Source organism: Stomoxys calcitrans, chromosome 3 (genome assembly GCF_963082655.1).
Source record: "Stomoxys calcitrans chromosome 3, idStoCalc2.1, whole genome shotgun sequence".
Taxonomy (NCBI): Eukaryota; Metazoa; Arthropoda; class Insecta; order Diptera; family Muscidae; genus Stomoxys; species Stomoxys calcitrans.
Window position 1 is genome coordinate 168,258,204 of NC_081554.1, and position 15,178 is coordinate 168,273,381.

The following is a 15,178-nucleotide window of genomic DNA, read 5'->3' on the forward strand; positions in this document are numbered from 1 at the left end:
AGGTTGATAATTTTATGTTATTATAGGTGGTATTTATAGGCGGGGAGTTACCAGGGTTACCAAGGTACTGGGTGATTAGTTTTAGCGTGGTAAAATTCAAAGTAGTGTTGGTCCAATGATTTTATCGCGAGAGTAGAAAATGGTTGAGAAAACTAATTACTATAATAGAATAGGAAATGAGTTTTCCATCACTGTGTGTACCAAAGGGCTGTCGACATAAACTGCCGCCAAATTTTAGGTTTGCCTCGTTATCTGATGATTACCAATATCTCTAAACGTGGCATTGTTTTTACTACGAAAACAGTAGAAGATCAACGTCCACCTTAGGCAATTACCCAAACATATTACACAGTAAAATGTTCTACAGTTAAAAAAAGGTCTTTGTACGTTATACCATGCGTGAGTGAGATCCAAAACCAATCACGTGCTTGTGCGTGACCGTGATTGAATTAAAATTATTCATGGGTGAGAGTGAATGAGTGGAATCATGATCACGACACGAATCACGACTCATAAGAATGTGACAACTTATGAGACACTCATAACTCACGAAACACTCACGACTTATGAAACGCTCACGTATCAATGAGATTCTAAGATCTTTCAAGACGGAGGGTGTTCGCATGGGCAACGACGTCGTCATCATGGTGGGTGGCCGTTTTCTCTCTACAATTACGGACCTCGTTCAGGGAGCTTTGAGGAATTTGCCCGGATGGGCTAAGGCCAACGGGCTTGGCATGAATCCCAGAAAGACTGAACGGGTCCTTTCCACCAGAAGGAAGAAGCTGGGTGTTTTTAAGTGATCTGGATGGGTAGGAGCTACCGCTCTCTTGGGATGCCAGGTACTTGGGCGTGATTCTTAATCAGAAACTAAGTTGAAGAAGAAACGCCGAAAAAAAGGTCAAAAGGTCATTATCATTATCATCATACTCAGGTCTTTCTTCTGTTTTGCGGGGGGATGGTGTTGCCGCGTAGTGACATGTTATATGCGTTGCGACTGATTATATAGCAGGAGAGTCCTTCCTTTGTTGATGGCCTGGAAGTTGTTTTCCCGAAAAGGGATCTCTGGCTTTGGGGTATCCCACCCTTCCCGGGACCCTCTGTATGAGCAGATCGATCTAAATTGAATGGGGCACTGAAGCAGGAATTTTAATTGAATTTCTTAGTGGAAAAATGCAGTTTACAGGGGGCATCCCCGGTTTTTTTCGTTGTTTGCCCCCCCTCCCTAAAGTTGACAGCAGGAATACGAATTTTAAGTCAATTTTTTGGGGCAAAGGCTCCTGGGCCCCCCTAGGGGACAAATCTTCCTTTGGAGGGAAGTGTTCCGACCTAAGAAATATGGGTATCAAATGAAAACTATTGTCGTGTAGATTACGAACATTCCAAAACATGCCTAAAAAATTGACCCGGGATGGACCTAAGGTGTCTTGAGAATTTTTAACCCAGGTAACATAGGCAACATGGGTGTCAAATGAAAGGTACGAAGTAGTAGATAATGATAGATATGCCCCCAAGGGGGAGCCTTTTGCCCCTAGGGACGGCCCAGGAGCTTTTGTCTCAAAAACAGACGTATGATTTGTGTTTCTGGGGTCAACTCACATCCACACACCAAATTTCAGCGAAATCGGAGGGTCGCCCCGTATGTTTGGCCTTTCATAGAATCAGGGATTTTTAAAGACTGATCAAGTCTTAGTGATCCTGAAGGCATTGGAGACGATGTTGCTGCGGATGCGGTGGCCCATTACGATATACGTGTACAGTTGGGCTACGCTGAAGGCTGTTAAGTCGGGACGCTTGAGTTCGACTCTGTTTAAAAGATGCAAAGAGCATCTTGGAACCATGGGAAAGGTTATCTGGTTCTGCGGGCTCCCAGGCCCTCAAGGTGTGGCGGTGAACGAAGAGGCAGACGAGTGAGCCAGCAATGGATGGCTGATAGCCGCAGATCTAGCTATGGAATCAGTGAGACCTCCACTGTGCGAGCTTCTTGTTAGAGTGGACGCTTTCTAATGGGTGATTGTTTTAGCTATCATCTTTTTGGTTACATTGGTTTAAACAGCTTAAAGAGGAGGCCACCGTAGCGCAGAGGTTACCATGACAGCCTATGACGATGAACGCCTGGGATCGAATCCTGGTGAGAAAATCATAAACAATTTTCAGCGGTTTTTATCCCCTCCTAATGCAGACAACATTTGTGAGGTACTAGGCCATGTAAAACTTCTCTCTAAAAAGGTCTTGCACTGCGGCACACCGTTCGGACTCGGCTATAAAAATGGAGGCTCCTTATCATTGAGCTTGAACTTGAATCGGCCTGCACTCATTGATATGTGAGAAGTTTGCCCCGGTTTCTAAGCGGAATGTTCATGGGCAAAATTTGAATTTTTGGTTTAAACAGCTCACTGACGTTTCGGGTTTTGTTTCGCTGTCGACCATCTTCAGTTTGGTCTATAATTTAACCATGAATCGTCTTATAAACGAACAACGCTTGCAAATTATTGAAATTTATTATCAAAATGCGTGCTCTGTTAAGAAAGGACATCGCGCGCTTATTTTGCTTTAGCGACGAAGCTCATTTTTGGTTCCATGTGTAGGAAAATAAGCAGAATTGTCGATTTTGAAGTGAAGATCAGCTAGAAGCATTGCAAGAGCTACCAATGCATTCAGAAAAAGTCACAGTTTGGTGTGGTTTATGGGCTGGTGGCATTATTGGACCGTACTTCTTCAAAGATGATACGCATCGTAACGTAACTGCGAATCGTGAACGCTACCGTGAGATTCTATCCAACTTTTCTTTTTGTCCAAAAGGCAAGAGCTTGACTTGAAAAGCGTTCATATAGCTCTTAAAGAATCACCATTTACAATGACTCCGAGAACAAGGCGTGGGCTAGTGCTGTAGGTTATAGGGTGTCAAATTCCCGGTGGCCGAGGATTTGGTTAAACAGGGGGCGATGATTTCGTGAAACGGGGGGCGAGGATTTCGTGAAACAGGGGGATGGGCTGAGATAGCATAACTTAGGACTGCTAATAAAGTCCTGACTGGCCATTGACGCGCTGCATAGTGGGGCTTTTTGTTCTGCACAGTGGGAGAAAATAGAAAGAAAAAAAAAACTAGTACAAAATATAACGAGTGAAAACGGGTGACAAAGTCCCTGAGGGCGAGTATTTCCTGGGGCTGAGATAGCATGACTTAGGACTGCTAATAGAGTCCTGACTGGTCTATGGCGAGCTGCACAGTGGGTCTTTTATGGCGCTGCACAGTGGGAGAAAATAAAAAAAAAACAATTAAAAAAATATGGCGAGTGAGAACGGGTAAAGCTATCTCTTTGAAATTTGTAACGGTTAGAGCTGAGGTGATAGCGAGATTGTGTGTAAAATTTTAAGGTCCTAGATTGTCAGGGCGCTTTTTGGCAGGCCCTAAAAGTTGGTCACCTCGGTATTTCAAAAATTTGTTGGGGCTGCCAAACCTTCGTTTGTAGTCAGATTTCCAAATTTGACATCTCTACCCGTTCTACACGGCATACGAGAATTTTTTGCTAGGTTGAACAGTGGGAGAAAATCGAAAAAAAAGCCTAGTACAAAATGTGACGAGTAAGAACGGGTGTCGAAGTCCTCGTGGCCGAGTATTTCGTGAAACAGGACGTCGCTTATGCTGGGGCTGAGATTGCATAACTAGGACTGCTAATAAAGTCCTGACTGATCATTGACGTGCTGCACAGTGGGTCTTTGACGCGCTGCACAGGGGGAAAAAATCAAAAAAAAAAAAAAAACAAGTAAAAAATATGACGAGTGAGAACGGTTAGACATATCTTTTTGAAATTTGTAATGATTAGGGCTGAGGTGAGATTGTGTGTAAAATTTGAAGGCCCTAGATTGTCCTGGCGCTTTTTGGCAGGCCCTAAATATTGGTCACCTCGATATTTCAAAAATTTGTTGGGGCTGCCAAACCTTTGTTTGTAGTCAGATTTCCAAATTTGACATCTCTACCCGTTCTACACGGCATACGAGAATTTTTTGCTAGGTTGAACAGTGGGAGAAAATCGAAAAAAAAGCCTAGTACAAAATGTGACGAGTAAGAACGGGTGTCGAAGTCCTCGTGGCCGAGTATTTCGTGAAACAGGACGTCGCTTATGCTGGAGCGGAGATAGCATAACTTAGGACTGCTAATAAAGTCCTGACTGATCATTGACGTGCTGCACAGTGAGTCTTTGACGCGCTGCACAGTGGGAAAAAATAAAAAAAACAAGTAAAAAATATGACGAGTGAGAACGGTTAGACATATCTTTTTGAAATTTGTAATGGTTAGGGCTGAGGTGAGATTGTGTGTAAAATTTGAAGGCCCTAGATTGTCCTGGCGCTTTTCGGCAGGCCCTAAATGTTGGTTACCTCGGTATTTCAAAAATTTGTTGGAGCTGCCAAACCTTCGTTTGTAGTCAGATTTCCAAATTTGACATCTCTACCCGTTCTACACGGCATACGAGAATTTTTTGCTAGGTCGCACAGTGGGAGAAAATCGAAAAAAACTAGTACAAAATGTGACGAGTAAGAACGGGTGTCGAAGTCCCCGTGGCCGAGTATTTCGTGAAACAGGACGTGGTTTATGCTGGGGCTGAGATAGCATAACTTAGGGTTGCTAATAAAGTCCTGACTGATCATTGACGTGCTGCACAGTGGGTCTTTGACGCGCTGCACAGTGGGAGAAAATCAAAAAAAAAAAAACAAGTAAAAAATATGCCGAGTGAGAACGGTTAGACATATCTTTTTGAAATTTGTAATGGTTAGAGCTGAGGTTTTAGCGAAATTGTGTACAAAATGTTAAGGCTTTAGGTTGTCCGGGCACCTTTTGGCAGGCCCCAAAAGTTGATCACCTCGGTATTTCAAAAATTAGATGGGGCTGCCAAACCTTCGTCTGCGGTCCGATTTCCAAATTTGATATCTCTACCCGTTCTACACGGCATACGAGTATTTTTTGCTAGGTTGCACAGTGGAAGAAAATCGAAAAAAACTAGTACAAAATGTGACGAGTAAGAACGGGTGTCGAAGTCCCCGTGGCCGAGTATTTCGTGAGACAGGACCTCGCTTATCCTGGGGCTGATATAGCATGGCTTAGGACTGCTAATAAAGTCCTGACTGGTCATTGAAGCACTGCACAGAGAGTCTTTGACGCACTGCACAGTGGGAGAAAATCGAAAAAACTAGTAAAAAATATGAGGAGTGAGAATGGGTAGGCATATCTTTATGAAATTTGTAATGGTTAGATCTGAGGTGTTAGATTGTATGCAAAATTTGAAGGCCCTAGATTGTCCGGGCGCTTTTTGGCAGGCCCTAAAAATTTGCCACCTCGGTATTTCAAAAATTTGTTGGGACTGCCAAACCTTTGTTTGTAGTCAGATTTCCAAATTTGACATCTCTACCCGTTCTACACGGCATACGAGAATTTTTTGCTGGGTTGCACAGTGGGAGGAAATCGAAAAAAAAATCTAGTACAAAATGTGACGAGTAAGAACGAGTGCCGAAGTCCCCGTGGCCGAGTATTTCGTGAAACAGGGCGTCGCTTATGCTGGGGCTGAGATAGCATAACTTAGGACTGCTAATAAAGTCCTGACTGGTCATTGAAGCACTGCACAGTGGGAGAAAATCGAAAAAAACTAATACAATATATGACGAGTAAGAACGGGTGTCGAAGTCCCTGTGGCCGAGTATTTCGTGAAACAGACGTCGCTTATGCTGGGGCTGCGATAGCATGGCTTAGGACTGCTAATAAAGTCCTGACTGGTCAAAATAAAAAATAAAACCGGTAAAAAATATGAGAATGGGTGTCGAAGTATTGCGTGAAACAGGACGTTTCTTATCCTAGGGTGAGATAGCATGATCTGGGACTGCCAATAAAGCCTTGACTAGTCATTGACGCGCTGCCGGAGCAAATCGACAAAAACTAGCAAAAAATATGCCGAGTGAGAACGGGTAGAGATATCTCTTTAAAATTTGTAAAGATTAGAGCTGAGGTTTTAGCGAAATTGTGTACAAAATGTTAAGGCTCTAGGTTGTCCGGGCGCCTTTTGGCTGGCCCCAAAATTTGATCACCTCGGTATTTCAAAAATTTGATGGGGCTGTCAAACCTTCGTTTGGGGTCGGATTTCCAAGTTGGATATCTCTACTCGTTCTCACACGGCATACTTTTTATTAGATTTTTTTTTTCGATTTTCTCCCACTATGCGGGGAGGGGCAGACTTCTGCAGGACGTGGATGTTGGAGGCGTTCGAGCATCTGTTATGTCACTGCCCAGAAATTGCGAAGTGAACACCTCCTTCTCTACAGGCACTAAGCCCTCTTAGTATTCTTGAATTCTTTAAAGGCCTGAATTGGCCTCGGCATCATTCTCTCGACAGTAAAAAAAAAGCGTTTAACTTCATTTTCTGTCCTTATTGCAAAATGTTAAGGCTATCCTGGTTGTTCGGGCGCCTTTTGACGGGACCCAAAAGTCGATCACCTCGGTTTTTCAAAAATTTTATGGGGCTGCCTAATCTTCGTCTGGGGTCCGATTTCCAAATTTAATATCTCTACCCGTTCTACACGGCATACTTTTTAGTTTTTTCAACCACTATGCACGAAGAGACAGACTTCTACAGGATGTGGAATGACAAGGAATTGGAGGTGGTCGAGCACCAGTTGTGTCACTGCCCAGAAATTGCAAGGTGAACACCTCCTTCTCTACAGGCTCTAAGCTCTCTTGGTATTCTTGAATTCTTTAGAGGCCTGAATTGGCCTCAGCATCATTCTCTCGACAATAAAAGAAAAGAAAGCGTTTAACTTCGTTTTCTGTCCTTACTGCAAAATGTTAAGGCTGCCCGGGTTGTTCGGGCGCCTTTTGGCAGGCCCCAAAAGTTGATCACCTTTGTATTTTAAAAATTTTATGGGACTGCCAAACCTTCGTCTGCGGTCCGATTTCCAAATTTGATATCTCCCGTTCTACACGGCATACGAGTATTTTTTACTACTTTTTTTCGATTTTCAACCACTATACACCAAGAGACAGACTTCTGCAGGATGTGGAATGACGAGGAGTTGAAGACGGTTGAGCACTTGTTGTGTCGCTGAACAGCAATTGCGAGGAGAAGGCACAGCATAATGGGTCAACTCCTCTTTCCCTACAGGCTTTTAGCCCTCTTGTTATTCTTCAATTCTTTAGAGCCCTGCATTGGCTTCAGGATCATACTCTTGACAGTTAAAGAAAAGAAAGCGTTTAATTTCGTTTCTTGTCCTTATTGCTGTCTTGTATCGTTTTGTGGTGTATGTTAATCTAGTTTTACTCCATTTTTTCTCTTCGACTTTCTCCCAGGGTCAATAGAATGGTCTCCGAGTGAAGCGGCTGGTAATCGAGGTTGCAAGTCGCGCGCCCTCCAACCTAAACCTATTCTAATTACGACAATTGTGAGACCTTCAGTCATATAAAACATATCTACGGAGAGACTTCTTGCAGTGGCATAAAATTTATTTTTTTTTTTGTTTTTTTTTCAGTGTATTTTTTGTATTTTTGCCATATTTTCAGCATAGAAATGCAATTTAAGTTAATTTTGGCTGACGGTCTGTTAGTGTCGGAAGCTAACTAGACTACGAATCATTTATTGCAACCACTAAAATCATTTTTAGAAAACTAGAAAATTAATTGTATCCTTGAATACACAACCGAAATTGTGTATCCTTTGAAATGGCCATGAACTGAAACTGTATTGGGGGGTATATCAGAAAATAACAAAAAAGTCCTAACAATAAAGTTGAAAAATTTAACCATCATAATAAATAATGAAATAATATGCTAACAAAGGATAACAATAGGGGCTGCCGCAACTACTCATGTAGCCAAAAATTGTGGCTATCCCTTACAGAGAAGTAGTCAACCATAATGATGTAGCCACAACAATTCAAGGATACCATCAATAGTCGTTAGTTTCTAAATAATATTTTGGCAAAAAAACTTATACACACATATAAACCCATACAAATGCAATTCTCTTGCCATAAGGAGGATGTGAGTAGTCAAAAGGATAATAAGGAAAACTTACCGTTAAGACTTAAACTATCATATTGCTCGGTTTGTAATGGCTCTCTATAGATAATCGGATCACTGCCACTGAAATCGGCTACGGTACCCGAATACAATTCATTATCTGCAACAAGAAGGAAAGAATGAAAGAAAGCGAATCAGTAAGTGAGTTAGTGAGTGAGGGAGTGATGGGGTGAGTAAGTAAACATTCAAAGGCTATGGTTAGTTAGTTGGGTGTAAGGATACATTATTTGTTGTCTATTTACTTTTATGGCTAGCTACAAGAAAACAGAGCGAGAGAGAGAGAGAACTACAAAACTCTAAAACATTTGTGCGCCATCGATAAGACGCAATTGTTTGTTATTTTCTAAAGGATATATAAAAATAACTGTGCTGAGTGACTGAAGCTACCATAAAACTTGAAGCTTATTGATTTTTCTTTTTTTATGGCTCTCATCAACATTTGTGATGAAAGACTGAAAGTAAGAAAACCGAAGAGAAGCAAAGCAAGCACTGTAGGAAGTTATCAATGCCAAAGGATAACAGCACAACTTAAATAAATAAAATCAAAATGGTTAAAATGGGATTAAGTTCAAGTAAGTATGTATTGAGTCGAGTACAGCTGTCAAGCAGGGATCTCTCGAACATTGATACTCTGTGGAGAAAAGCAGATGAACAAAATTGTTTAAAGATAATTTAAACAAGCAAGTAGGAAAAGCGTGTTAAGTTTGGCCGGGCTGAATTTTATATACCCTACACCATGAAGCGCATTTGACACGTTCCACAGTGGGACAAAATCGAAAAAAACTAGTAAAAAATATGCAGTGTGAGAACGGGTAGAGATATCTCTATAAATGGTTAAAGCTGAAGTGTAAGCGAGATGGTGTGCCAATATTCAAGATCCTAGGTGGTCCGGGCGCCCTTTGGCAGGCCCCAAAATTGGTCACTTCGGCATTTTTTTTTTATTAAAAAAGTGGAAAACCCCCTCGATTTCTCAAGTTCCAAAGCGCAGATTCCCTAATTGGGCAAATGTTTTGCTTCTTTCCTTTATATGTCCCACAAGTCTACACAAAAATTTTTTCGCACCTAACAATATTTTTAGCCTCCACAGCAAATTTGCTACAAAATGCCGATTTGGAAACCATATTTGCCCAAAGTTGGTTATTTTGGGTATTTCTGTGAAAAATTTCGGGTAGAGCTAATTTTGGGGGTTTGCGGATACTTTTATCTGCGAAATTCAAAAAGAATTATGGAGATATCTCTCTTGCACAAAATTGCCTTTTTTTCCTTATGGAAAATCATACCACAAACGAAGATTTCTCTGCCCCAACAAATTTTCGAAATACCGAGGTGACCAAGCATAAGGACCTGCACAAAAGGCACCGGGACAACCTAGTGCTTTGATATGTTGCACTAATACCTCTGATTTAACCATTCCAAGAGATTCAAAGATATATCTCCATCTGCTCTTACACGGCATATTTATACCATACACCGCTACTGTGGTCCAGGGTATGGAAAATCATACCACAAACGAAGATTTCTCAGCCCCAACAAATTTTCGAAATACCGAGGTGTCCAACCATACTGGCCTGAACAAAAGGCACTTGGACATGTTGCACTAACACCTCTGCTTTTACCATTCCAAGAGATTCAAAGATATATCTCCATCTGCTCTTACACGGCATATTTATAGCCTACACCACTTCTGTGGTACAGGGTATTATAACTTAGTGAATTAGTTTGTAACACCCAAAAGGAAGAGATAGACCCATTGATAGGTATACCGATGGAATCAGAATCACTTTCTGATTCGATTTAGCTATGTCTGTCCGACCGTCCGACCGTCCGGTCGCAATTTTCATCCGATTCAAGTTTGGTACAGGCATGTTTTTCGGCCTAGAGACGAAGCCTATTGAAATTAGAAAAAATCTGATCAGATTTGGATATAGCTCCCATATATATATTCGTCCGATTTGCATTAATAATGCAATAAAAAGGTCATTTGTTAACCGATTCTCTCGAAATTTGGTAGGACGGATTTTCTTATGACTCTCGACATTACTGGCGAATTTCATTGAAATCGGTTCAGATTTAGATATATATATATATATATATATATATATATATATATATATATATATATATATATATATATATATATATATATATATATATATATATATATATATATATATATATATATATATATATATATATATATATATATATATATATATATATATATATATATATATCTATATATATATATTTTTTTTTTTTTTTTTTTTTTTTTTTGTCCCGATTTTCACTTCTAGAGCCATTGCAAGCTGATTTATTGACCAATCTTCCCAAAATTTTGTACAACACCTTCCGCGACGACTACCACAATATCTGAGAAGTTTGCTTGAAATCGGTTCAGATTTGGATATAGGTCCCATATATATGTTCGTCCGATTTGCAGTATGACTCTCGACAGATATAGTTCTTATAAACATATATTTAGTCCGATTTTCACTCAAAAAGCCATTGCAATCGCATCAGGATCAGTTTATATGGCAGCTAGATCAGCTTGTGAACCGACTTAAACCGTTCTTAGAACATTCGAGAACGGAAAAAAAACAAAATTTCAGCAAAATCGGATAAGAATTGCGCCCTCTAGAGGCTCGAGATCCGAGATTGGTTTATATGGCTGCAATATCGGATAATGAACCGATTTAGACCATGCTTGTCATATATGTTGCGAGACAAAACAAAACACCTTAAGCAAAACTTTAGTCAAATCGGATAATAATTGCGCCCTAAAGAGTCAAGAGTCAAGATCCTAGATCGGTGTATATGGGAGCTATATCAGTTAATTAACCGATTTAGGCCAAAATTGGCACAGTTGTTGGAAGTTAAAGCTGAACACTGCGTCCAAATTTTCAGATAAATTGATTAAAAATTGCGCCCTCATAGGCTCAAGAAGTATAAACGCGAAATCGGTTTATATGAGAGCCATATCAGGTTATGAACCGATTTAGGCCATACCTTGCACAGTTGTTGGTAGTCATAACAGAACATTTCTTGTAGTCAAGTCGAATAAGAAGGCTCAAAAAGTCAAGATCCGAGATCGGTTTAAATGGCGGCTATATCAGGTTATAAACCGAGTCAGACCATACTTGGCAGGTATGTTGAAGATTGTAGTTTCAGCCAAATCGGATAAGAATTGCGTCGTAAAAGGGCTGCTGAATAAAAATCGGGAGATCGGTTTATGTGGACGCTTTATCAGTTTATATACCTTCTCAGACCATATTTGGCATATGTAGGGGTTTTCCGGGGACTCTACAAAAGTGGACCGATAGGGACAGAAAACGACGCGCCATTTTTGCCGCTCCTTTGACACATCTCTCCAGAAAGGTTTGCCATTTCATGATGGAAAGATATGCGTGCCAACAACGAGTCGAAATTATTAAAATTTACTACCGAAATTCGGAGTGACCTCATCGCTTTCATCGAAAAATTATCTTCAGCGATGAGGCTAATTTCTGGTTGAAGGGCTTCGTCAATAAGCAATACATGCATTATTGGTCAGGCAGCAATCCATACGTACTCAATAGTCATCATTGCATCCAGAACAAAATTATGGTTTGGTGCGGTTTATGGCCTGGCGCCATCATTGGATCGTACTTCTTCCATGATGATCAAGACTGACACGTTACTGCAAATGGGAATCGCTTACGTTCAATGATAACAGAATATTTTTGGTCCCATTCGGATGTTATGGACTTGAAGGACATGTGGTTCTAACAGTACGGCGCCGCAACGCTTGCAAATCATTGAATTTTATTACCAAAATCAGTGTTCGGTTCGAAATGTGTTCATTCACCGTAACGTTGCGTCCAACAGCATCTTTGAAAAAATACGGTCCAATGATTCCACCAGCGTACAAACCACACCAAGCAGTGCATTTTTCGGGATGCATGGGCAGTTCTTGAACGGCTTCTGGTTGCTCTTCACTCCAAATGCGGCAATTTTGCTTATTTACGTAGCCATTCAACCAGAAATGAGCCTCATCGCTGAACAAAATTTGTCAAAATTTGAACACATTTCGAACCGAACACTGATTTTGGTAATAAAATTCAATGATTTGCAAGCGTTGCTCGTTAGTAAGTCTATTCATGATGAAATGTCAAAGCATACTGAGCATCTTTCTCTTTGACACCATGTCTGAAATCCCACGTGATCTGTCAAATACTAATGCATGAAAATCCTAACCTCAAAAAAATCACCCTTTAGAAATAAAGAAATTCATTGCTATGTACAACCGTTTTTGTTTTATTTAAAAAAAGCTTTTGTAGCGCTCTTTTTGACAAAACCCGATATATTCTTGATGATCTTGACATTCCACATCGATTTAGCCATGCCCGCCTGTCTGTCCTTCCATCTATGAAAGCACGCAAACTTTCGTAGGAATAAAGTTGGGCGCTTGAAAATTTGCATTTTAAAGGGGCCATGGTCGGTTGGCATTTTAAAGGGGCCATATCGGTCTACGTTTTGAAAAAGCTGTCATATAATCCGATCGATGATCTTGTCTAGAGCCTAGAGAAAGCCTCTAGATGGCGCCATTGTCATCTAATTTGGCTGAAATTCTGTAAGGGATGTTTCGTTTTGATTTTCAAGAACTGTGCTTAGTAGTGTCTAAGTCGGTTCATAACCTTATCTTATTCGATTGGGCTAAAATTTTTTAAGGGGTGTTTTTTTATGACTTCCAACAACTGTGCTTGACTTCCAACAACTGGTCCATATTTTTTTATTATAGCACCGATATAAACCGGTCTTGGATCTTAACTAATTGATCCTCTAGATGGCGCAATTCTTTATCGATTTGGCTGCAATTTTGTAAGGGATATTTTACTATGGCTAGCAATAGCTGTGCTAAGTATGGTCTAAATCGGTTCATAACCTTATATAGCTCCAATGTAAACCGATTTTGGATCTTAAATTCTTGAACCTCTAGATGGCGCAATTCTCATCTGATTTGGATAAAATTTTGCACAATGATTTCCACTATGGTCTACAACATCTGGATCAAGCATGATCTTAATAGGTCCATAACCTGATTAAGCTCCCATATAAACCGATGGGCTAAAATGTTGTAAAGGTGTTTTGTTATGACTTCCAACAACTGTGCTAAGTATGGTCGAAATCTATCCATATTTTTATTATAGCACCGATATAAACCGATCTTGGATCTTGACTTATTGATCCTCTAGATGGCGCAGTTCTTTTTCGATTTGGCGGCAATTTTGTTAGGGATATATTACTATGACTTGCAATAGCTGTGCTAAGTATGGTCTTAATCGGTTCATAACCTTATATAGCTCCAATGTAAACCGATTTTGGATCTTGACTTCTTGAGCCTCTAGATGGCGCAGTTCTTATCTGATTTGGATAAAATATTGCACAATGATATCCACTATGGTCTCCAACATCTGATTCAAGTATGGTCTTAATAGGTCCATAACCTGATTTAGCTCCCATATAAACCGATCTGGGATCTTGATTTCTTGAGCCTCTAGATGGCGCAATTCTTATCCGATTGGGCTAAAATGTCGTAAAGGTGTTTTGTTATGACTTCCCACAACTGTGCAAAGGATGGTCCAAATCGATTAATAACCTGATATAGTTGCCATATAAACTGATCTTGGGTCTTGATTTCTTAATCCTATAAATGGCGCAATTGTTATCCGATATGGCTGAAATTTTGAAAGGGGCATTTTGCTATGCATTTCATTAGCTGTGTTAAGTATATACCTCCCATATATAGCTCCTATATAAACTGATATTGGATCTTGACTTCTTGAACCTCTAGATGGCGCAATTCTTATCCGATTTGGATGAAATTTTGTTAGAAGTGTTTTGTTATGACTTCCAACAACAGTACTAAGTATGGTCCAAATCGGTTCATAACCTGATATAGTTGCCATATATACTGATCTTGGGTCTTGACTTCTTAATCCTATAGATGGCGCAATTGTTATCCGATATGGCTGAAATTTTGTAAGAGGTGTTTTGTTATAAATTCCAAGAATTGTGCCAAGTATAGTATAAGGCGGTTCATAACCTGATGTAGCTGCAAAATAAACAGATCTTGGGTATGGACTTCTTGATCCTAAAGATGGCGCAATTGTTATCCGATTGGGTTACAAATTTTTACGGGGTGTTTTGTTATGATTTCCAGAAACTGTGCTAAGTATGGTCCAAATTGGTTCATAACCCGATATAGTTGCCATATTCATCATTTATCGGATCATTACTTATTGAGCCTCTAGATGGCGCAATTCTTATTCGATTTGGATGATATTTTGCAATGACTTTTAATATGATCTCCAACATCTTAATCAAGTATGGCCCGAATCGTTCCATAACCCGATAGCATAGCAATTTTTATCCATTATCTTTTGTTTGCCTATAAGGAGATACCATACAAAGAACTTGCCAAACGCGATCCATGGGGGAGGGTATATATTGGTTTGCCCAAAAAGTAATTGCGGATTTTTTAAAAGAAAGTTAATGCATTTTTAATAAAACTTAGAATGAACTTTAATCAAATATACTTTTTTTACACTTTTTTCTGACAGCTGATAACTGACAGAAGAAAGAATGCAATCACAGAGTCACAAGCTGTGAAAAAATTTGTCAACGCCGACTATATGAAAAATCCGCAATTACTTTTTGGGCAACCAATAAAATTCTGCTAGACCGAACTTTTTGCTTTTACTTGTTATTTTTCTATTGCGTTCAAAAGAACTTGTCCTTGACTTACTTTCCCCAAATTCAATTCCCTTCCGTAATTCCATTTTTTTTTTGCTAACTGTATTGACAAGGCGTAGCTTTTTGTTTACCAAACACAAACCCAATCGACAATATCCAATTTAACAATGCCGGATGCTCGGCGTATATTTTCTTAGCTACTCGTACTATTTTATAAAGGTTTTCCTTTTAGATATATTGGGTTGCCCAAAAAGTAATTGCGGATTTTTCATATAGTCGGCGTTGACAAATTTTTTCACAGCTTGCGACTCTGTAATTGCATTCTTCTTCTGTCAGTTATCAGCTGTTACTTTTAGCTTGCTTTAGAAAAAAAGTGTAAAAAAG

The 15,178-nt window shown here is 39.9% G+C and overlaps 1 protein-coding gene across 1 annotated transcript in view; it reads right to left on the minus strand.

Annotated features, from left to right (window-relative positions):
- Positions 1–15,178, minus strand: part of LOC106084977 (semaphorin-1A) — a 1,175,174-nt gene that overhangs the window by 131,994 nt on the left and 1,028,002 nt on the right. The window contains exon 6 of the mRNA XM_059365678.1: positions 8,058–8,162. Within this exon, the coding sequence (XP_059221661.1) occupies positions 8,058–8,162 (105 nt within the window). The remainder of the gene's footprint in view (positions 1–8,057; positions 8,163–15,178) is intronic.